At 37.0% G+C, this 22,374-nt stretch overlaps 1 protein-coding gene across 2 annotated transcripts in view; it reads right to left on the reverse strand.

The window, feature by feature from the left end:
- Window positions 1-421: 421 nt before the first annotated feature.
- DDX1 (DEAD-box helicase 1) overlaps window positions 422-22,374 on the reverse strand; it is a 34,607-nt gene continuing 12,654 nt past the window's right edge. The window contains exons 7-27 of one of the 2 annotated variants that reach the window (XR_011557379.1): window positions 21,901-21,984; window positions 19,882-19,965; window positions 18,936-19,012; window positions 18,045-18,117; window positions 17,883-17,959; window positions 16,926-17,040; window positions 16,664-16,802; window positions 16,463-16,523; window positions 15,924-16,022; window positions 14,488-14,577; window positions 13,517-13,705; window positions 12,785-12,836; window positions 11,989-12,135; window positions 11,010-11,101; window positions 9,608-9,680; window positions 8,695-8,767; window positions 8,564-8,606; window positions 8,023-8,118; window positions 3,863-3,983; window positions 2,348-2,532; window positions 422-799 (exon numbers count right to left, since the gene is read on the reverse strand). Coding sequence is in view for 1 of the 2 variants with exons in the window: in XM_070732858.1 (XP_070588959.1) it covers window positions 2,402-2,532; window positions 3,863-3,983; window positions 8,023-8,118; window positions 8,564-8,606; window positions 8,695-8,767; window positions 9,608-9,680; window positions 11,010-11,101; window positions 11,989-12,135; window positions 12,785-12,836; window positions 13,517-13,705; window positions 14,488-14,577; window positions 15,924-16,022; window positions 16,463-16,523; window positions 16,664-16,802; window positions 16,926-17,040; window positions 17,883-17,959; window positions 18,045-18,117; window positions 18,936-19,012; window positions 19,882-19,965; window positions 21,901-21,984 (1,916 nt within the window). In the remaining variant the exon portion in view is untranslated. Of the gene's footprint in view, window positions 800-2,246; window positions 2,533-3,862; window positions 3,984-8,022; window positions 8,119-8,563; window positions 8,607-8,694; window positions 8,768-9,607; window positions 9,681-11,009; window positions 11,102-11,988; window positions 12,136-12,784; window positions 12,837-13,516; window positions 13,706-14,487; window positions 14,578-15,923; window positions 16,023-16,462; window positions 16,524-16,663; window positions 16,803-16,925; window positions 17,041-17,882; window positions 17,960-18,044; window positions 18,118-18,935; window positions 19,013-19,881; window positions 19,966-21,900; window positions 21,985-22,374 lie in introns of those variants that run through there. The other variant, XM_070732858.1, reaches the window with a different exon arrangement.

Consider the following 22,374-nt stretch of genomic DNA (forward strand, 5'->3'; position numbering starts at 1 on the left):
AAAATTGATTACCAAGATTGTGGTAGGTAGCTATACTAGTTTACAAAATTAAACTGCAGGCAATGATGACATGATTCAACATGTCACTTCTTAAATCCAAATTTTATTGTTAACATTGCAAATTTTTTGCTTCATACATACAGGAACCTTTTTAATTAAAAAAATAGCTTGGAGCTACAATTTTAATATACATGGAAAAGCACCACACCAAATGAGAAACTGCTACCAAATATAAGTAAATCTCTCCCAACTAGAGAATGAACTCTTGGGAGGGTGGGGTGGGAGAGAAATGAAACACTTCCGCCACCAAGAGGCAGCCGATAGCTTGCAAAATGATAGAAAATGGAAACGCATCAGATTGTGTGAAATCTGTCTCCTATGGCAGGTTCTGTCCCAAGGAATAAGATCAAAAACATGACGATATACATTTTGATAAAATGTTTTATTTTTTTTAAAAAAAGAACCATTTTAATTTTTGAGTTTTCCTTTTGCTTTAATTCTAAGTAGTTGTGGCTGTCTGTAGTTGATACAGATTATCACTATTTTATTTTCCAAAGTTATACATGTGCACTTATTTTACCATATTTAAAACAGATTTTTCTTTCCTCTTTAAACTTCTAGGTCTTTCTCCCCAAACAGCTTAACAGCAATGAAAGTGCTACTCTTTGTTTTTCTCTCATTTTAAAAATCATAATTCTTTTAATTGTCCTGTTAAAGCTTGATTATGTACCTCTTTGGTTGTATTTGTTTATATCTTGCCTTGCTCCCAAAGAGGGAGAGAGAAATGTGTTCACAGGAGCTAAGAATGGAAAAAGAATAGAACAAATGAAACCCTATTAAAAATGGAATCATGACCTCAAGCTTAAAATAAAAAAAATCTTTTCAGAGTTAAATGTAAAAATAAGATTTATAATATTAAATAATTAAAAACTATAATTGAGAAGCCAATTTGAGTACTCTTTCCAAAAGCAGGAAGAATAGGATCAAATGAAGGTTCACAGTCTGAAAGCATCTTCTGAGCAACCTCTTTTGCAGGAACACAACCAGGTTTCACAGGTAAGAAATACACTATCATGATGATCATATTTATACTGAAGGAACTGCATTATTAACCAATTGTTTTCTAGTTCAGTTCAAAGTGCTTGACTTTAACTTTTTAAAGCCCAAATCAGGCTTCACACTGATTTGGGCTTTAAAAAGTTAAAGTCAAGCACTTTGAACTGAACTAGAAAACAATTGGTTAATAATGCAGTTCCTTCAGTATAAATATGATCATCATGATAGTGTATTTCTTACCTGTGTGACTCCATTAAATGTATATTTATTTATTTATTCAATTCAATTTTTATGCCACCCTTCTCCTTAGACTCAGGGCGGCTTACAACATGTTAGCAATAGCACTTTTTAACAGAGCCAGCATATTGCCCCCACAATCCGGGTCCTCATTTTACCCACCTTGGAAGGATGGAAGGCTGAGTCAACCTTGAGCCGGTGATGAGATTTGAACCGCTGACCTTCAGATCTACAAGTCAGCTTCAGTGGCCTGCAGTACAGCACTCTACCTGCTGCGCCACCCCGGCTCATATGCTGTCCATATCTCATTATCAAATTGTCATAAACTATAGAAAAACTGAGCAGGGTAGTTAGCAAAATTATGAATTTTCAATTTTACCTGTAAGCTTAAAATGAGTAAGGTGTCATTATTGGAGAATAGATGATTGAGAATTTAAGCCAATATAATTGTCCCATAATTTATTTCTTGCTATTTCATACTGTTGCTCAACTTCACTTACAAAGTAAAAGCCAAAGTGTGCTGGAACTGTTCTGTTTGGGATCTCATGGCTGCTGATATATTTACATAGTTGGGTCACTGAGATATTAGCATGTTAAAAAAGCATCCAGATTGAAATGCTATTAATCTACTAGATTGATTTGATTATAAAGTCAATGTTAACTATTAGTATTGCTTGCTTTTTCAATACAGGTGCCTTCATTTTTTTTTCTACACACATGTAGTGTTTATAATTGAGTTGCCTTGTGTAGAATTTAAATCTCCCTGAACTTTCAGATTCAAACTCATTTAAAAAACTCTCTGAAACACTGTGCAAACGCTTAATTTTTCCCCATCCATCAAAGCCAAAATTTGATGATGATTGAAACAAATTCTGAAGTTTTAACCAATGTGTCAAGTAAGAACCGCTATTCTTCCAACACATTTAGGGAAAAGAAAATCTAAAACACAAATATGATTATGAACCGCTCAATTTTATTGGATCAATACTAGTAGCTAATTCCTCAAGGTTTGTAAGGTTGGTGAACATGCAAGATTGATATAAAGTCAGTATACCCATAGCATCTTCTTCATATAGGCCGAACATCCAAGTTTCACCCAAGGCAGAACTCAAAATGCTCTAAACAGCTGATTAGGAAGGTAACCAAGATGCAAGAAAGACGTCTGAGCTTCCTTTTCCAGGGTAGCCAACTCTTGCACTGTGGGTGCCAGAATGTCCACATGGCCTTTGTATGTTCCACCTGCAAAGATCAAAAGTCTGTTATCCTTTTTCTCTAGGTCGGTACAATCATTCAGAATATTGATTATTCTTCTACATATACAAATATGTAATCTAATGTTTGCCCTTTCAACCTTACTAGTCAAAGATGAAATGAGCCTCTTGTGGCCTGCATGTGGATCTCGGTCTATTTTTAAATCTTGCCCAAAATAATATTCTCAAATTTGGCAGCAAATCATTGAATTATGACAGCATAATTGTACATTTTGAAGATCTAGTTTTTTTTAAAAAAAGATGATAAGTTCACGAAAGAAACTGCCCCAATAATTCAATTACTGTACTCATAAAAGTATGCCAAATTTGGGGACTTGCCACAGATGGCATTGCAAACACCCCTGAATCACATTTTTATTTATTTTTCTGGATTAAAAAATGTGTCTTTGATCTAAACAGCTATTTTCGATTTATGTACACTAATCTTTTGAAATAGTAAATAACCATGCTGTATCAAAATGCTTTTAAAAATTTGAAATTCTGAAATAAATTCCATTCTGAGTATGCATTCATTTGGACTGTAATGATAATGTATCCAGAACTAAACAGATTATAATCTTTTATAATATCAGTATAATAAGTAAATCTTTCTCTGTGTTTATAAAAATAGGTCTCCCCCTTTTTTTACTTCCAGTCCTAGGGAGACAAAATGTAATTACAAGTATTTTAATTACAAAATACTTCATATAACAAATTACATACTAGATAGTATAATAGATATTATAATATCTAGTTATAATTAGCATTAGTCTAACAGTCAAAATGATAACATTTTAAGGAATACTTAATATACCAAGTTTTCTATTCTGTTTCCAAATTAATTTGTTGTTTAAAAACATTTAACCAAAATAGAAGTTTATATTAACATGTAATTCTTAGATAGAAAATGCACACTGAATGCCAAGTTAGAGAGAAAATAGCTAAGGAATGGCTTACAAAAATATATAGAAGATCTGTTTGATAATTACATTTCTAAACATTAAGTGGAGAGGTAAAATAAGCAATAGGCAGAAACTTCATTTTTTCAAGTGCCTTGAAGTATTTTAAATGGAGGAATTACCTTACATAAAAAGAAGCCAACAAAAGAATCCTAAATTGGTTTTGAAATAAATAAAGGAATCCCAATTCTTATTTTTTAAACTAGGAATTTCAGGAGAACTGAAATTGGAGAACAAAACTGAAATTTCTAAAAGTTTCTTTTGCCAGTCATTTATAATTTATAATTATCAGATATAATAAAAATATAATTCATCAGAAAATTCAATTCTCTGTTCCAAAATGTAGGCTTGTCCACTTACCACCAGCAGCTTTTCTTTTCCCATAGGCGACCTTGCCATCAAAATCATCTACTGGGACTTTAATATCTGGTTCAACCTGAGTAATGGTGCAGTTCAGATGCTCTTCTACTTCACCTAAAAGCTGAATGCCATAAAATGAAAGAAATTCAGGCTGTGAAGTGATCTCCAATACTTCATGACAGACAATGCAATGGATGGATTTGGTTTTTAGCTGTGGTGAGTTGAATAACACACACTGCCAAAGTTTATGCATCTCAGCAAGCTTTAGCATCAACCAAACCATGATACTGTTTAGCACATTAAACTGATCTCAGGAATTACTGGGATCAATGAATGAATTTGAGATATGTCAGTAATGCCTTAGGGACAAATAGTACACTGAAGAAAGTAGATCTTATGGCTACTCTATATATATGATGTATGCATGTATCTCCACAATACTGTAATTTATTTAATACAAACACAATATTTTGAAACAAATTTAAAACTTTGCAAATTATGAACTATGCAATCAATGAAATTTAGAAGGTTAGCGTACTCCTGATCTTCTAGGAGTTGCTAGGAATAAAAAATGACACTTAAGCACAAATCAATTGTCTTGTGTTGTATTCATAGTGAATACTAGCAGCATTTTAACACTGAATTTGCAAAATAATAAATTGATAAATTATACCAATTGTCATTTTCTTTTGTGATACTTGTTGCAATCTCAAAACCCCAAAAATCTATTTTAGCATTACGGGCAATTAATGATAAAAGCGATGGAATTCAATATTGTATTTCTGTGAAAGGAGGATTTTTCTGCTTAGAAATAATTTTCTGCAGAAATGTGGAGATTATTTGTCTCTCCAAAACCCTCCTAATCTATTTTCCCTAATTCCTCAACCCTCCTCAACCATTTTAATGACATTCAGACAATGTCTCCTAGTTAGCCTATAGCTGTCAACACTGAAGTGAAACTGTCTGGGGCCATCTTGGAGGCTTCAGGGTTGCCACATAACAGAGGGAGGGGGAATTGGGTTTTGTAGCCACAGCAATAAAGTTTTCCCATGGGAACCAAGGATATTCTCATGGATGGATGGCCAGAGGGACAATAATCAAGCAACAGACCAGCAACAGGATTGGACAGCGTGACCTTTTACCTGGGGGGGGGGCGCATCGTGACAATATGATGTATCAAATAAAACTGTTCTTTGAGGAATTTGTCTGCCTCAGATTTCTAATTTCTATGGATGTATTACTTGGAACCCTGACAATAATAATATGGGTGGCTAGTACATTTAATAAAGAAATTCTAGTAGGTGATGTCTGCTTGCTTAACTGATAATATTAACAACTGTTTAATGCAAAAAGTAGGTATCTGTACTTGAAATCATGTCAGAAGCATAAAGCTTAACAAATTGTAAGGCATGTTGTTTAATTTTATTAACCTGAAGGTCAAACAACTATCTGGGAAATGTCAGTTGAAATCATCTATCATCCTCAGGTTTATCGCTGTAGTTTACACATACGGATACCACATAGTAAAAAAACCCCACCATTTATTCCTAATATTATATTTCATATTGATATAACATGGTAATATACAGTATTTGCTTGCGCATAAGACGCACCGTTTTCCTCCCTAACAGAGGTTGATAATTTGGGTGTGTCTTATACTCTGAATGTAGCTGCTAATGATCTTACCAGCTCTTACCTTGCAGGCTCTTTCATTGTTTCTCTCTGCGAAGAATGTTTTCCAAGCCCTAAGTCTTTGCAGGGATTTTTTCATTGCTCTAAATTGCTCTGAGTAAGTTTCTTTCCAACCCTAACCAGGTGCTAATGATGTTCCAGCTCTTACCAGCTTGTAAGCTGTTTCATTGTTACTCTCTGTGAAGAATGTTTTCCAAATCCGCTCTTTGTAGGGTTTTCTTTTCATTCTCTATTTGCTTTGAATGGTTCTTTCCAACCCTAACCAAAGTCTGCATTGTTACTCTGCGAAGAATTTTTTTTCCATTGGTCTAACTTGCTCCAAATATTTCTTTCCAGCCCAAACCAGGTGCTAACGATGTTCCCAGCTCTTACTAGCTTGCAAGGTCTTTCAGTATTACTTTGCGAAGAATGTTTTCAAAGCCCTAAGTTTTGCAGGGTTTTCCATTACTCTACTTTTGCCGAATGTTTCTTTCCAGGTGCTATTGATGTTCCTAGCTCTTACTGGCTTGCAAGGTCTTTCATTGCTACTCTCTCCAAATAAAGTTTTTTTAAAGCCCTAACCAGGGGATAAAATAATGTGCTGAAGCTACCAGACTAAAGACGCTAGCCAGATGAATATCTGGTAAACAGATTCTTTCCCCTATTTTTCTCCCCCAAAACTAAGGTGCATCTTATACTCCAGTGCAGTAAGCATATTTATGGCTTAATGTTATACAGTGAACCCTCGATCATCGCGAGGGTTCCGTTCCAGGACCCCAAGCGATGATCGATTTTTCGCGAAGTAGCGGTGCGGAAGTAAAAACACCATCTGCGCGTGCGCAGATGGTGTTTTTACTTCCACTGCCGCCCGCCCTTCGCCCGCCCACCCCGTTGCTCGCGCCTGGGGTGCGCGTGCGCTTGCGCTTGGGGAAACCCTAGCTCCGCTTCCCAGCTGGGAAGCGGAGCTAGGCTGCCCCAAGCTCGCGCGCGCCGCCCGCCCGCCCACGCTGTTGCCGGCTCCGCTTCCCAGCTGGGAAGCGGAGCTAGGCTGCCCCAAGCTCGCGCGTGCCGCCCGCCCGCCCACGCTGTTGCCGGCTCCGCTTCCCAGCTGGGAAGCGGAGCTAGGCTGCCCCAAGCTCGCGCGCGCCGCCCGCCCGCCCACGCTGTTGCCGGCTCCGCTTCCCAGCTGGGAAGCGGAGCTAGGCTGCCCCAAGCTCGCGCGCGCCGCCCGCCCACGCTGTTGCCGGCTCCGCTTCCCAGTTGGGAAGCGGAGCTAGGGTGCCCCAAGCTCGCGCTCCAGCCCACCGCCGCTGGGGTCTTACCGGGGCAAGAGGGGGAAGACCCAGGGAAGCCTCTGCCCGGCGGGGAAACTCCACCATCTACGCATGCGTGGAAGGGCACGCATGCGCAGATGGTGGAGTTTACTTCCGGGTTGAAAACTAGCGAAATAGCCCTTTCGCGATCCTTGAGGACGCGAAACTCGAGGGTTCACTGTATTTCTCTTTAGTGTTGTTATTATCTTGAAAACTTGATTAGCTTAAGGGGGAGAAAGCTAGAATACCGTAATTGTCTATAAGGGAAAGGTAACCCAATCTGTAAAATAGGTAATGAAACCATTGTATATGAGAGAAATGCTGGGTTACTATATTAGTACATGTTCTTTGCCCAGGTGAAATCAAACATCAAAACTCTTTCTTTTGGTTTTAGGTAAGGGTTTCTTACTGGTAAACACTGCTCCATCACCACCTTAGCATAGTCATGACAATACCACTGGCTTCAAACAAATGTAAAGTTCTTCAAAAATCACTGTTTTCTACTGTAAATTTCCACTGAAAATGGACACAGTAACTGCGTACCCATATCTCAAAAACCTCCTGCAATTGTTAATGCATCAATTTCTCTTCCTAAATCTATAAAGCAAGATGTGAGTCTATTCACTCTTGCGAAGAGAGTCTTGCTATGTTAGCACAGAAACAAACAATAGGTTTACCCCAGGTTTAGTGCTGTTCCCATGGTCACCTTCTCCACAGTCAGCACATCTAACAAAGAGTCTTGTATACAAGGAACAATCTTTTTATTTTTTATGTCATTAGTTATTGAAGATTACAAATAACATGTTCTAAAACATTAAGCGTTAAATGATATTAGATATGAAGTACATTGTAGAAAAGACTTTAAAGCAAAGGCCTAAACTGTAATGAGTAATATGGGTAAGTTTAACATGAATTACAACTTCAATTTCACATCTCTGCTGAATTACCCTTGGGAATTCTACTGTGCACCCAAAGCTCCAATTTCCAAAGAAATTGCAAAAGGGTCTAGCTATGAAAATGTAGCTAATCTTATGCCAGAACATTAACTTTCTGGTGGATCAGTGATTGGGGCTTGAATATTTTACATCCACTTTGAAAAGCTGCATTGAAAAGAACTTGCTCTTGAAATGCAAAGTTACATAGGAAAGATTTTACTGAAACCTGTAAAAAAGTTACCTGCATCTCATTGTACCAAATAGTGCAGCCACCTTCATCCTTCAGTCTAGTATTGTAGCAGCTCTTTCCACGACTGGGACATGAATGATACCAAACCTAGAAGAAGGTTAGAAGAAGTAAAAACACCAAAAACTGGAATATAGTTAAAAGATTTATTGAGGGAGGAAAATTAAAATGACCAGCATTACATTTCTGATATGCAGAAAGCTAATTATCATAACACTGAATTAAGTTCAAACTCTTAATTATTATATGCGTAGATGTAGCCACATATTTTCCCCTATGTATTTTAAATGGTCTGTGGTTAATATATATATGTTATATATATGCATGTGTGCATGTACAGACATTATATGTATGTATATGTACACAAACACACACTTTTGAGAATGGGCATTTTTTAATGGGTGCCAGTGTGTTCACAGAAAAAAGTGGCAATAAATGTTATCTTATTTTAAATACACAGAAAACAACATGATTCTAAAGCAAAAGAAATCTTATTCTGCTGAATGTCTTCATGTTTTAAGGAAGCAGAACTTACCTTTTCCTTCTCAGCTGCCACCAGGGAAATTGCCAGGCCCATGCTGAAAAAAGCAAAACAAACAAAATGGGAGATGATTCATTTCATCATCCCAAAAGTGAATGAAGGATAAATAAAAGTTTCCAATATACCGTTCAGCTCGTCCCACTCTGCCAATCCGATGAACGTAATTCTGTTTTTCATCTGGAAGTGTGACATTTATCACTGTTAAAAAGGAAAGGGAGTTTATATAAATTAGTGGTTAATAAATCCCCCCAAATGGTCATATTATTTGAATTTGAACTCTTCAAAGTGATATTTCTGGGGAAAATACGGTAATTGTTTCGCCTTGACAGAAATAGGCAATGGAAAATATGAACCATAAAGTTTTATAGGTATATTAATGCAGTATTACTGTAAAGGATTAAAACAATGTATCTGTTATATAAATGGATGGGTCAACAAAATCACAAAGTAGTTATTAAATGCAAAATTAAACAAAAAACCCCCACATTGATTCAAGCATTTCAACATCTTATCCTATTTTAATATTGCTATGACCAAGTTCATGTCATTCAATTATATCAATTTTTCCTTAATATAACTAGCCTATTCTTTTTTCAATCTTGTAGGGTTATCTCCTGTTCCAGAATCTTCCTTTTCTCCATTTTGCCCACAAAGATTAGCAGCATTAAAACCCCAATTGTATCTGTACGCATTCTTAATCTCAACTGCAGACTTGCTAGCCTCACATTAGCTGAATTTGGAAGTCTTGTTATCCATTTACAATTTGCACCAAGTTCAATATTGCATTATTTGAAAAAAAAAACCCACCCAATAATCACAACCTAAGTTGTATAATATATACTTAGGATGAGCATTTGCCATGGCTAACAGGGACCTCAACAATGTTTACTAGAATTGATATTTTATATATCCCACCCTGGTATGGTATGTGTAGCTTACTTGATTCCTCAGCAACAGCATGTCTATTGCAACTGCCATCTCAACAATCTCATGCCCTCAGCTAAGAGTAGAGTTGCTTGAAGTATTGACAATTCTTACCATAAGGCACACCAGTAATATCAATTCCTCTGGCTGCTACATCTGTGCAGATCAAAAATCTGACATCTGCTTTCTAAACAGAAAAGGTGAGTTAACCTTTTAGATGTCTTCTAATTTCATTTTTATATAATCATTATATTTTAAATACAAGATATCAACTATAATTCAATGAAGCTATACATTTGAATCCAAAGATATCTTACCATAAAATGCTTTTGTCCTAACAGAATTGTCAATGGTGAAGACTATTCTTTTACCAATTCCTCCTACTCATACATGGTTCACTTTCCCAAACTTCTTAGAAGTCTCACAATCTAAATGCTGTTGAAAAAACTATCCTTGTTCTTCTACAGTGGCTATAATTGAGCAACTGGCTATCAGAATTATAAGAGTGCTGCAGAACTGAAGGTCCTAAATATCAGCTCAGATCAGCTACATATTTTTTTTATTTTTATCCCTTCGATATTATATTGATAAATAACTCAGTGTGGTAAAATATGTAATGCTCCTTTCTCCTACCATCTGCCCCACAACCACCACCTTCTGAGGCGAGTTGGGTTGAGAGACAGTGACTGGCCAAAATCACCCAGTGAGCTTTCATGGCTAAAGTGTGACTAGAACACAAGTCTCCTGATTTCTAGATCAGCACACTAAACCCTTTTAGTTAGATATTCTCCTATTTTATAGGCTTGTGCAGAATTCAGTAGAATTTGGCTTCCTGTATAGGTAGGTACGTTATAGGTGGTCCCTTCCCTTAATATACTAGGAATCATGCAAGAATGGAGAGGGGTAGGAATGGCTAGAAGTTTATCCCTTCTACAACATCTCTCCTCTCCATTGTTGTTCTGGACCCTCCATAAGAATGTATGCTCACATATTGTATTCCTGAGCTTTGGTGAGGAATAGTGAATTGATGAAAAAGGCTATCCCATTCCTCTTCATCTATTGTTGGGTTCCTGGTAACTCTCTGAGAAGGCTTAGAAAATAAGTGCCTCACCATTTGTGGAGGGCTTTTCTGGAGACATCTCCCTGACTCTTGAACAGGCAAGGAGAATGGGGCACAATATTTTAAGTTGAACAATTCATCAATAAAACTGAAATTAATGCCCAATTTTCAGCTCTCAATATGAAGACCAATGACCTATTAGTACACTGCTCAAAAAAAAAAGGAACACTTAAAACAACACAAACAACACTCCAAGTAAATCAAACTTCTGTGAAATCAAACTATCCACTTAGGAAGCAACACTGATTGACAATCAATTTCACATGCTGTTGTGCACATTCAACTTTGTACAGAACAAAATATTCAATGAGAATATTTCATTCATTCAGATTTAGGATGTGTTATTTGAGTGTTTCCTTTATTTTTTTGAGCAGTATATATTAAAGCCATAATTACCTTAAAGCGTTCCAAATTCTGCTTTCTCTCATGAGGTTTTCTGTCTCCGTGAAGGCATACACAGGAGAATTGATGTCCCTTCCTATCTGGACCTTAAAAACAATCATAAAATATTAGAAGCCACCATATATTATGCTATATTCTCACAATCAGTGTGCATACATGTGTTTGCATGCATGTGTCTGTGTATCTCTCTCTGTGTATAATACATTAAAAGTCCCTGCAGATGTGCATCCAGTGCACATCAGTGGATGATGTAGCTCTCTTTACTCTTTCACTTCCTCGCTCAAATGAATTTAAGAGAGAGAATGTGTCAAAGCCCATCAACACATTTTTGCAACTAAAATCACTGAATTCAAATTTAGTTTCATACTGGGAAAAGTAAGGGGAGACTGAAACATTTGAATTGGGAAAGAAGAGACCAAAATTTAAGTAACTGATATATGATAAATATATGATATATGAGATCAAGGATGGGTTCTGGATCCTTTTGCTGTTGTGCTGGGTGTGGGCCCCCACAGCAATGAAAAAAATAGCTTCTACGCATGCACAGAAGCAAAGTCCGAGATGGCAGTGCCCACAGAGCGGTACCAACAGAACCGGCTCATGACGTCATCACCAAATTACTAACATTTCTAAAGAACTGGTTAGAACCAGAAGGAACCCACCTCTGTGTGAGACGTGCACATGCGTCCACACAATTACACTGAACATGCTAAGAAAGAGAGTGTTTCACTAGTGGGGTAGACAATGGAACTAAAAAAAAATTTCCTTAAATTGCTGACAAGCAATATTTTTTTTGTAGTACAAATGCCTAGGTGATGCCAATTCCACCCCTTAAAAAATAATGGGAAAAGAGAACAATCCTACCAGTAGGAAATTATTTTCTGAAAAGTTATCCTTTGCAAAAACAAACAAAAAACCATAAAAAAAATTCATAAAAGAAAAGAAGAAAGCATTAACTGGACAGAAATACTACCTCCTCCTTGCTGTATAAAGTATTGTTCCATATTGTCACAATCTATCTTAGTTCTGCAGAAGACTATTGCTTGATCCATCTTGTGTTCCTTGATGGCACGAATAATATATTCTCCTTTTAAAATCTTAATTGCTTCTGACCACATTTCTGAAAATATATATATATATATTATTCCTACACAATACTTCAGATACATTATACACAGAAAACCCAGCAATTTATTCTGAAACTACATTAATAAAATATTATATCAATTGTTTGGAAATAATATTGACAAGTTTTAATTATTTTTAAAGTATTTTTAAATCTCTTCTGATCAAAGAAAAAAATGGGTCTGAATTTTAAAGCAAAATGTAATAAATTGATTCAGATTGATTTTTCATCATTATATAAGAGCTTTGGAGACATAGTGGTTAGTGTGCAGTACTGCAAGCTACTTCTGCTGACTGCCAACTGCCTACAATTTGGCAATTTGAATCCCACCAGGGTCAGGGCTGACTCAGCCTTCCATCCTTCTGAGGTGGATAAAACGAGGACCTAAATTATGGAGGGCAATATGCTGACTCTATAAACCACTCAGAGAGGGCTGCAAAGCACTATGAAACAGTATATAAATCTCAGTGCTATTGCTACCTGTTTTCCCCAAAATAAGACATCTCTTGATAATAAGCCCAATTGGCAATCAGGCCAAGCACTTATTTTAGGGTTTAAATAAATATAAGACAGGGTCTTATTTTGGGTAAAACACAGTATATGTATGACTAATATATAATGGTTTGATCGACGCAGTCATTACCTGCAGAATTTGTACCAGGTCTTGTATTATCCTTTGCGTGCACTTCATCAGTCTGCAAGTTAAATGATAATTCAAACTGTGGTTAAAGGCATGTCACAGCAAGATGACTAAAAAATGTTTTAAATCACAACATTGCCTTAAAATATAACAAATACCTTTATTGGGCAGAGTTCTGGGGAAAATGCAGTATATAACTACAACAAATGTATATATACTGTATATTAAGTATAACATTTTCAGTCTAATGAATAATTCCCATTGACCAAAAAGTGCTACAGCCTTTTTTAAAAAAATAAATAAATCCAGATCTAAAAAATAAAATTAATGTTGACAAGTTACTTCCACTAACATCTTTGGATAAATATGCCAGCCCATACATTCTAGAGTGCAACAGAATGAATATTTCTCCCATCCAATTATTTATTTAAGTACAAATTCAACTAACATTATTTTGCTTCATTCTCAGTTCATCCTTGCAATAATCTAAGTGGATAAAGTTCTGCTCAGTTTTCATGAATTAGATTAAGTCAGCCTGTAGCACACTGTACTTATTTTTATGTACTACCATTTACAGACTGATGTTTCACTTTTTAGCCAACTATGATACGTTAGCCCGGGCTTTAAAACTCCCGCCCTATTTGGATTTGAAAGCATGGGTCCCCCTAACATTACAACATTCCCTTTGACTTAGGCCACGTCTGTTTCCTTACAAACCCTTAGGTTTACACTTACTCTGATGTGATTTTTACCAAGCTTCTCCCAGAGTTTGTCATTTTTGGGGTTCACGGGTACAACAACATGGTGCACGGTATCTGGGACCGAATCCTCGCCTTTCAAATCTACCCAAGTGGGGAAGTGCATAATCTTCTCAGATAACTTCTTTACATCAAACGAATGCAGCGTTGCAGAACACACGATGACCTTAAAACATAAATAGGTTAAAGCTGAAGTTTCAGAATGATGGTTTCTGTACAGAGTGCACATTGTTATATTTCATATCAGTTATTGAGCCTTTTGTAGTTGGCAATGATGAATGGAAGCATAGCCACATTTCAGATTTTAAAACTTTAAAAGTTATTTATGAGAAATCAAGATAGTGAAATGACACTGTTTTGCTAACAGAAAAAGGGAATGTGGGTGATATCAGATTTGAACCTCTAATTAAATGTCTTCTTGGTTTTTCCTCACCTGCGGATAGCATAAAAATCCCACAAAGGTGTGGCTCAGAAGAAACTCTGGATTTACCAGATTCAAACCTCATTTATTTTCCTTCAATAAATTGCTTATTGAATATGTACAATTTGTCACTCATATAATTTTAAGTCTTCTGTGATGTTAGATGTGCACACATAAAACAAAAACAGAAGGTCAGCCAGCCTCTTTATTTGGTTAGCACGGCCAGTTCTACCTAATGTCGTTTTCACTTGCAAAAGAAATAACTGATACAGGTAGTTGGAAACACTGCTTTGGGAGATATAAAAGGCAATGAAAGTTTATTATTATTTTTCATGCCAATTTATAATGCAACTATCCCAGTCAACTGATACAGAATAAAGCATGTCTGCCTATGATTTGCTAAAGCTCCACGGCCTAAAATTGAATTTCACCTAAATAGAGAAAGAGAACAGATCAACATTTGCTAGACTATAGTAGCAGGAAATTTTGGAAAATGTCAACGCAGAAATAGTAAGCAAACTTCATACCTGCAGCCTTTTCCCATCAGACGTTATCTGGGGAATCTGAGAATGAATGCGGCTGATGAAATCTGAATAACCTTGACTAAGGAGGCCATCCTGTGTTGGGGAACAGAGATGTTAACAGTCTCATTAGATTGCCTAGATTCTAAAGTTAAGATGTGTAGCTATTAGTCGGATGATTCCATCAAATCCGTTTAACAAATTAGGACATGCCGTGAAAAAATCAGACAGATGAAAATGCGGACAGATGGCAGCCACTCTGAATAGTTATAATTTGTCTTGTTTATCTCACATTCGTGTCACGTCAGTAGGCCTGGAGGCCCCAAAGGGAAATGGAGCCTATCAAGAGGTTAATTTGATTAGGTTGCTGTTGTCATGGGGTGCGGTGTGTGTGTCAGATGGCATTTTTAAAGTAGACTTTCCTGTTGTGCTTTTTTTTTAATGTTGTAAGATGCCCAGAGTCCCTTATGTGTGACTTGAGCAGCCATATAAATTTGTTTAATAAATGAATTCAGGATGAATTTGGGAAGTATACCAAAATCTAACAAGAGAGTAATAAGTATAAAAATGGTGGAAGGTCTTAAGCATAAAACGTATCAGGAAAGACTTAATGAACTCAATCTGTATAGTCTGGACAGAAGGGAAAGGGGGGATATGATCGAAACATTTAAATATGTTAAAGGGTTAAATAAGGTTCAGGAGGTAAGTGTTTTTAATAGGAAGTGAACACAAGAACAAGGGGGCACAATCTGAGGTTAGTTGGGGGAAAGATCAGAAGCAGACGTGGTTGGTAAATCCACAGTAACTGAATTTAAACATGCTTGGGATAAACATATATCCATCCTAAGATAAATTACAGAAAATAGTATAAGGGCAGACTAGATGGACCATGAGGTCTTTTTCTGCCGTCAGTCTTCTATGTTTCTAATAAGAGAGAAGAGGTTGGTCTAGTGGTTAAGGCACCAGGGTAGTGGCCAGGAGATTTTGAGTTTTAGTCCCATTTTAGGCACAAAGGTCGGCTGGGTGAACTTGGACCAGTTACCCTGTCTCATCCCAACCCACTTCAGAGGGCTGTTATTGTGAGGAACATAGAAACAAGAAAGCATAGTATATATGACTGTCATCTTGAGTGGTTTATAAAAATAATAAAGGCTGGATAAAATATCTATATATTTTTTTAAAGTGGGGTGATACTTCAAGTGGCAAAGCAACCACTCTTCTGAATCACCTTTCTAAAAAGACATTTACTGATCATTTCCAACTGTAAAACTTAGGATTTGAGCAGCTCTTGCATGTCTCTTTTAACTTCAGATCAAAACAAATTCTCTGGCCATGCAATGCATGTCTGGTCACACATGCTACAGAATCAAGGGAATTATCACCAAAGCACCAATATGTAAGTTTATTTTAATAGATAGCTTTAAAAAGTGCTTGATACTCACAGCTTCATCAAGAACTAGAAACCTAATTTGGGATAAAGTCAATTTTCCAGTTGAAACAAGATCGTCCAGTCTGCCTGGAGTTCCAACAACTATGTCTACCTGTAAAATTTAAAAAAAATGTATGCTTGACAAAATAAAATGGAAGCAGCAACATCATCTTTACGCCTTTCTTTAAAGAAGCTCTCATTAAATTTTTTTAAAGAGATGCTTAAACTGGGCAAGGAAAAGCAATACTCAAAGAGTATTAACTGTACACACTGCTTTATAATCCCTTTTAAAAATCTCAATTTCCATCCATACACATATAAATTATTGAAGGGGAACAATAATTCTATCTCAGTATTTAAATCGTTATAAATTATATTGTAGGTTTCAGCTATCCCTGTGTTACTGGGTCGGGGGAAGGGATTATATTTGCATTTTGGGGGGTTATAGTCATCTTTATAATAATAAAAAAAGCTTCTCAGCTGACTTGAACAACTAAATAAACCTGTATACTTAAAAATAAAATTACACAAGATGAATAAAGTCTCACTTACCCCTTGATCCAATATGGAGAGCTGCTCTCTTGCAGCAACACCACCAATAATCAAGAGTTCCCTAAGAGAAGTAGAACAGATGATCACATATTTTGCTATTCAGTCATTTTCTTCAGAACAAAAGAAAAATGCAATAAATTTATATGGAATAATGAAACTCTCCATTCATTTTCACTTCTCAATTCAATCATTTGACCTTACCTTAATTTAGGATTTTCAACATATTTTTTGAATTGTTTCACATTGTTCAGAGTTTGCTCTGCCAACTCTCTGGATGGCTCCACGATCAAAGCTTTGGGAGCATTTGGCAAATTCTTGGACTGCGCTACTTGTGCACTTCCTGAAATGGGACAGGACAGAAATGACAGAAAGAACATTCATTTAGCTATCCAACTCATTCAGTTAACTCCAGGTGGCTTACAGAAATGGCTAATTCTCAAATTTGATGAGGCCCCTAACATACCTGTGTGCTGGGACTTCACAACATTACCGTCGGCAGCTTTATCAATAGCAGTGAAGCCATCTTTGGGTGGAAATTTAAAGTCCTCTTCACCAAAGTTGAATTTTAATTCAGCATTCTGAGAAGGATGTGTAAAAGAAAAAAAAAGTGAAGATTGCCAAAATGGGGAAGACTAAATATTCAAAACATTTTCACTGGTTATTGCTGGTGCGCTAAAATCTGTCTCCATTTTCAGAGTGAAGAAGGTATTTTTCTATACCGCTATTTCCCATACAACTTGACATTTGATTTCCCCCTAGCAGAAATGTTAAATTCTCTTGTTTTTATCTTAATTAGCATAATCTGCAACCAGGGGGCATTTGTGTGACTGATTTTTGAAATGAATTGTGATACCAGGATGATTTCGGAGAGGGTCGGCATACAAATCTAATAAACTATAAACTATAACTATGACATCTTGCCATTTGAAAAGAACACAAATTTGAAAATAACATTATTACTAATACCTTAAATAATTTTTGAGATTTACCCTACGAACTACTTTATTAGTGCCCTGTTTTCCCCAAAATAAGATCCCCTGATAATAACCCAACTAGGCTTTTCAGTGCATGGCAATAAGGCCAAGTACTTATTTCAGGGTTAAAAAAATATAAGACAGGGAAACATGGGTATTTCTTTAGGGATAAAGATGATTAACCATTTTTAATGCTATTACTTATGTCTCAAATTATTTTTAAGATCTACCCTTCAAACAACTCTATTAGTGTTTCCTTTCAATAAAGCTGATTATTTAGTTGATTATGCTGTAAAAAGGCACATAAGTAAAATTACAACCCTTGCTTATCCCTCCACTATCCCTATAAGACACAGCAGTTTTATTAATCATAAAAGAAGGTGTGTAATGTGTTTTTAAATTTGATTAGCATAGCTCTTAACCCTTATGAAGGAGAAAAAGATTACCTTTAGGACACAAGCTGGAAAGAGTGCCTGGTTTTTTAGGTGCTGTGGAATTTCGAATGCAAGTCCAAGATCTTTTCCTGGAAGAAAAGGACTGTGTGGAAATATTTATCTCAACAATACAATTAATTAATTGCTTAGTGGAAAAAAACACAGATCACTTACCATTTTTTGAAAATGAGATCTGACCTTTGTCGGCATCTATATAACAGCCTATTGTATCATGCATGGTGAATTCCTTGAAAAACAAAAGGAAGTTGTTATGTCCTTGAAACTTGTCATATGAAGGCAAAAGATGAAAATCAAAGATGACCTGACATGTGGTCAAGGAACATTTTACAGACAAAATCACTTCTATCTGCTCAGAGCTGTATGCTAGATGGAAGAAACATACAAGATGATGATAGATGTTTGCCTTTGAGGTAGTAAAGATAAGAAACAAGAAATGTGAATGCTAACACTACTTTTATTGTAAGGTTACAAAAACAGAATCTGTTGAAAGGACTTCTCTCCTTCCTTGTCCACCATCCAGGGAATCAGGGAGGGTCTTTTCTGAGAAGCTTTCTCTGTTCCCATCCATTTTGTGGGCTGAGATCTCTCTTATACGACACTTGACCTGGTTACAATTCTCCTTTCTTCTGTCTCTCAAGATATTTTCATCGGCTATTACAAGTAGCATCTTCTAAATCTAATCCTGACATTATTTTAATTTCTAAACCTTGAGGAACTCTAAGTTTATGCCCACTTCAAATATTTTATTTGGAAATCGTATAATGATTCTCTCCTAATAAAATGCTGATGCTCAGATCACCATAAATAATAAAAAATTAAAAACGCAAGCATAGACCTCCAGAGAACACAATAGTAAACTTTTCCTGATGCCAAAGAAATACATAATTTGGTGACTTTTTTTAAAAAAATAATCATTTAAACAAATCCTATATCCATATCCCTTTCTTTATGAGACCTCTGCAGTTGAATTATAAATTGAACTTACTGCCTCAGAAACAGTTTCAATTCCCTATATTTTGCTTAAAAATGGGAAAATAAACATACCTCCCCATAGCTATCAAATTGTTTGTTATGAGATTTCTTCCCGGTTCCACCAAAGCCAAAGCCAAATTTATCAGTACCTAAAGAAAAATTAAGAAATCACAATTAAAAACCATACACTTTTTGATTAAGATATGGAAGAAAAGAAGAGAGTAGTGATTTTGGTTACTTCCCTCCCCCCTTCACTCTGCCTTTGTATGCACCCCAAAAAGTAATGGAAGGATTTAGGAAAAATGTGAGAATTTATACTAGGCTGTAGCGGAAGGAGAAATTCAATAAAAATGCCGATTTTCTCCATTTTCTCACTTGGACCTTCACTCTGTAAAAAGAGATCTTCCATTGGGTATAGGAACAAATCATGTATTTTAGTTTCTTAAACTTTTGAGACAAGAATGCCATATTATTTTCATTCAGTAGAATGTTCATTAACTCTGCGCTGAAACAAATATGGGAGCTGTGAATATGTTGCCTCTGTACGGAAATTGTCCTTCTTTTCCCCTGACATTCTTTACTCCCTCACATGGATGGATATTGTCATATGGAAAAGAATATACCTATTTTGATGACATCACGATCAGTCCAGTCACGGACCATTAACCATTTGGAGAGGCATGAAGACAGAACATAAACCATTGCTCTAATACAATTAATCATTGTTAAGGCCAAAGTCTTGTCATGAAGTGCTGGCACAAATAAAATTATCAGTTGAGGGATTCAACTGCAAAGTCTTTATCTCAGCATTATGAACATATAAAAATACTAAAAAGAGTTGCATATCAGATTTGCTGAAAATAATATACAACCCCCATCCCCACCTCATGCATAGTTTTTCAAGTCAGAACACTCTAACAATCTTTAATACCATGAACTTTCTTTAAATGGGTGGGTTAACTATCTACAGACCTCATTAAAGTCAGTAATTAATCCTAGTTGTAATGAAACTACTCACCTAAATCTAATGAAGCTTGCGAAGATGACCATCCAACTCTGCACAAACCCTGGTCACGACAGGATACTTCATAGTAGTATTTTCCTAAAACAATTAAGAATATTTTGATTTTGTCTTCAATACGCTATGATCAAATCAACTGATTGTCAAGGTTCCAGGTAACAGTCAGGATTCAGACCTGGCTACAGCACGGAAACTGCTTTGGTCGTGCTGATGGATGATCTCTGGCGGGCCCGGGAAAGGGGTTTATCCTCTGTCCTGGTGCTTCTTGACCTCTTAGTGGCTTTCGATACCATCGATCATGGTATCCTTCTGGGCCGACTGGAGGGGCTGGGAGTGGGAGGCACCGTTTTACAGTGGTTCTCCTCCTACCTCTCTGGTCGGTCACAGTCGGTGTTAGCGGGGGGGCAGAGGTCGACTCCTAGGTCCCTACCTTGTGGAGTTCCTCAGGGGTTGATCCTCTCCCCCCTGCTGTTTAATATCTACATGAAACCGCTGGGTGAGATCATCCAAGGGCACGGGGTGAGTTGCCACCAGTACCCTGATGATACTCAGTTGTACATCTCCACCCCGTGTCCGCTCAGTGAGGCAGTGGATGTAATGTGTCGGTGTCTGGAGGCTGTCAGGGTCTGGATGGGTGCCAACAGGCTCAGGCTCAATCCAGACAAGACGGAGTAGCTGTGGGTGCTGATCCAAGGACACATCCATTTGTCCATCCATTACCCTGGGGGGGAATTACTGATCTCCTCAGAGGGTCCGCAACTTGGGCATCCTCCTCAATCCACAACTGATGTTAGAACACCATCTTTTGTCTGTGGCGAGGGGGGCGCTTGCCCAGGTCCACCTGGTGCACCAGTTGCAGCCCTATTTGGACAGGGAGTCTTTGCTCATGGTCACTCATGCCCTTATCACCTCGAGGTTCGACTATTGCAATGCTCTCTACATGGGGCTACCTTTGAAGAGTGTTCGGAAACTTCAAATCATCCAAAATGTAGCCACGTGAGCAGTTATGGGCCTTCCAAGGCATGCCTATATCTCACCACCTGCATTGGCTACCAATTGGTTTCCGGACACAATTCAAAGTGTTGGTTATGACCTATAAAGCCTTACATGGCATAGGACCAGATTACCACCGTGGCCGCCTTCTGCCACATGAATCCCAGCATCCGGTCAGGTCCCACAGAGTTGGTCTCCTCAGGATCCCATCAGCCAGACAATGTCGGCTGGCAGGACCTAGGGGAAGAGCCCTCCTCAACAACGAATGTTTTTAGTGTGTTTTATGGAATGAATGATAATGAATGTTTAAAATTATTTTAGGATTTTTAGGGTTTTTAAATTATATTAATTGGATTAGATGTATTACTATGTTTTTATATATGTTGTGAGCCGGCCCGAGTCCTCGGAGAGGGGCGGCATACTAATCCAATAAATAAATAAAATAAATAGATAAACATCCAAATGAAATCAGAATCTGAGTCAAAGTATTCCTCAAAGTTCCAATTTATTTCCGGAGTCATTCTGGCACCTACACAGGGAAACCTGAATCTGAGTTTCCCACTTAGTTAAAAGTTCAGATCTCTTGTCCCCACCCACATTCAGATTGTGCCAACGTGGCCAGTCCTTTCTTCACTTCCGGCCCCAGTGGGTGGGCATGCCCTTGAACCACTCGAGAGAATGCTTTGCAGCTGCATCTGTTCCCTCCTGAAATTACCCCTCCCAAGTTCCCACAAACATCAGGTCTTCTATAGTTTGGCAACCTGTTAATTTATCACCAACTTCTGCAGCGGCTTGACACCGATACATTTAACCAGAATACAAAATATAGTAGTAAATAATTTGTATAGCCTCCAAAATAGTGAGGCGATTCTCAGAGTTATACTGACCTATTGGTCATGGTGTGAATTGCTATTTTGTATAAATCTTTATCCACTGTTTTGAAAGTAGAGAAGACTCTGTGAATATTTTGGCTCAACTATTCCTAAATTTTCAGACATAAGCATAATCACTGTTGCTTAGTACCTTTAGTTATACTTTTAGTTGCTCGGCATCCATGCCATTCTTTTATTTCCCTGCTTTGGCAGCACACACCATCAGCTCCAATAGCTAAAAAAGCAAAAGAAGTTAAAAATACAAAGAGCTCTTACAGTCATTTTGCAATGTCACCTCATATTCAAGCAGCAAAATACTGTATGTAATGCACACTGTTTTATAAAATAATAATAATTTACAATAGGCAAATGGGATATATCTATGGAATAACTCTTATAAAGGGATATCACTTTCCCATGATTTTTGAGCAACACTAAAAACACAGTGGAAATTGTGAATTAAGCCAGTATTTCTCATGGTCTGGATTACAAAAATCTTAATAGTCTCAGACATTGGAGCCAATGACCATAGATGAGGTGATATGTAGCTCCAAAGATTTTACAGATCAGGCTGGGCAAACTGTATTATGGCTTCTCCAACTTCAATTCACATAAAAATGATAAT

This window comes from Erythrolamprus reginae, chromosome 1, assembly GCF_031021105.1.
Source record: "Erythrolamprus reginae isolate rEryReg1 chromosome 1, rEryReg1.hap1, whole genome shotgun sequence".
NCBI lineage: Eukaryota > Metazoa > Chordata > Lepidosauria > Squamata > Dipsadidae > Erythrolamprus > Erythrolamprus reginae.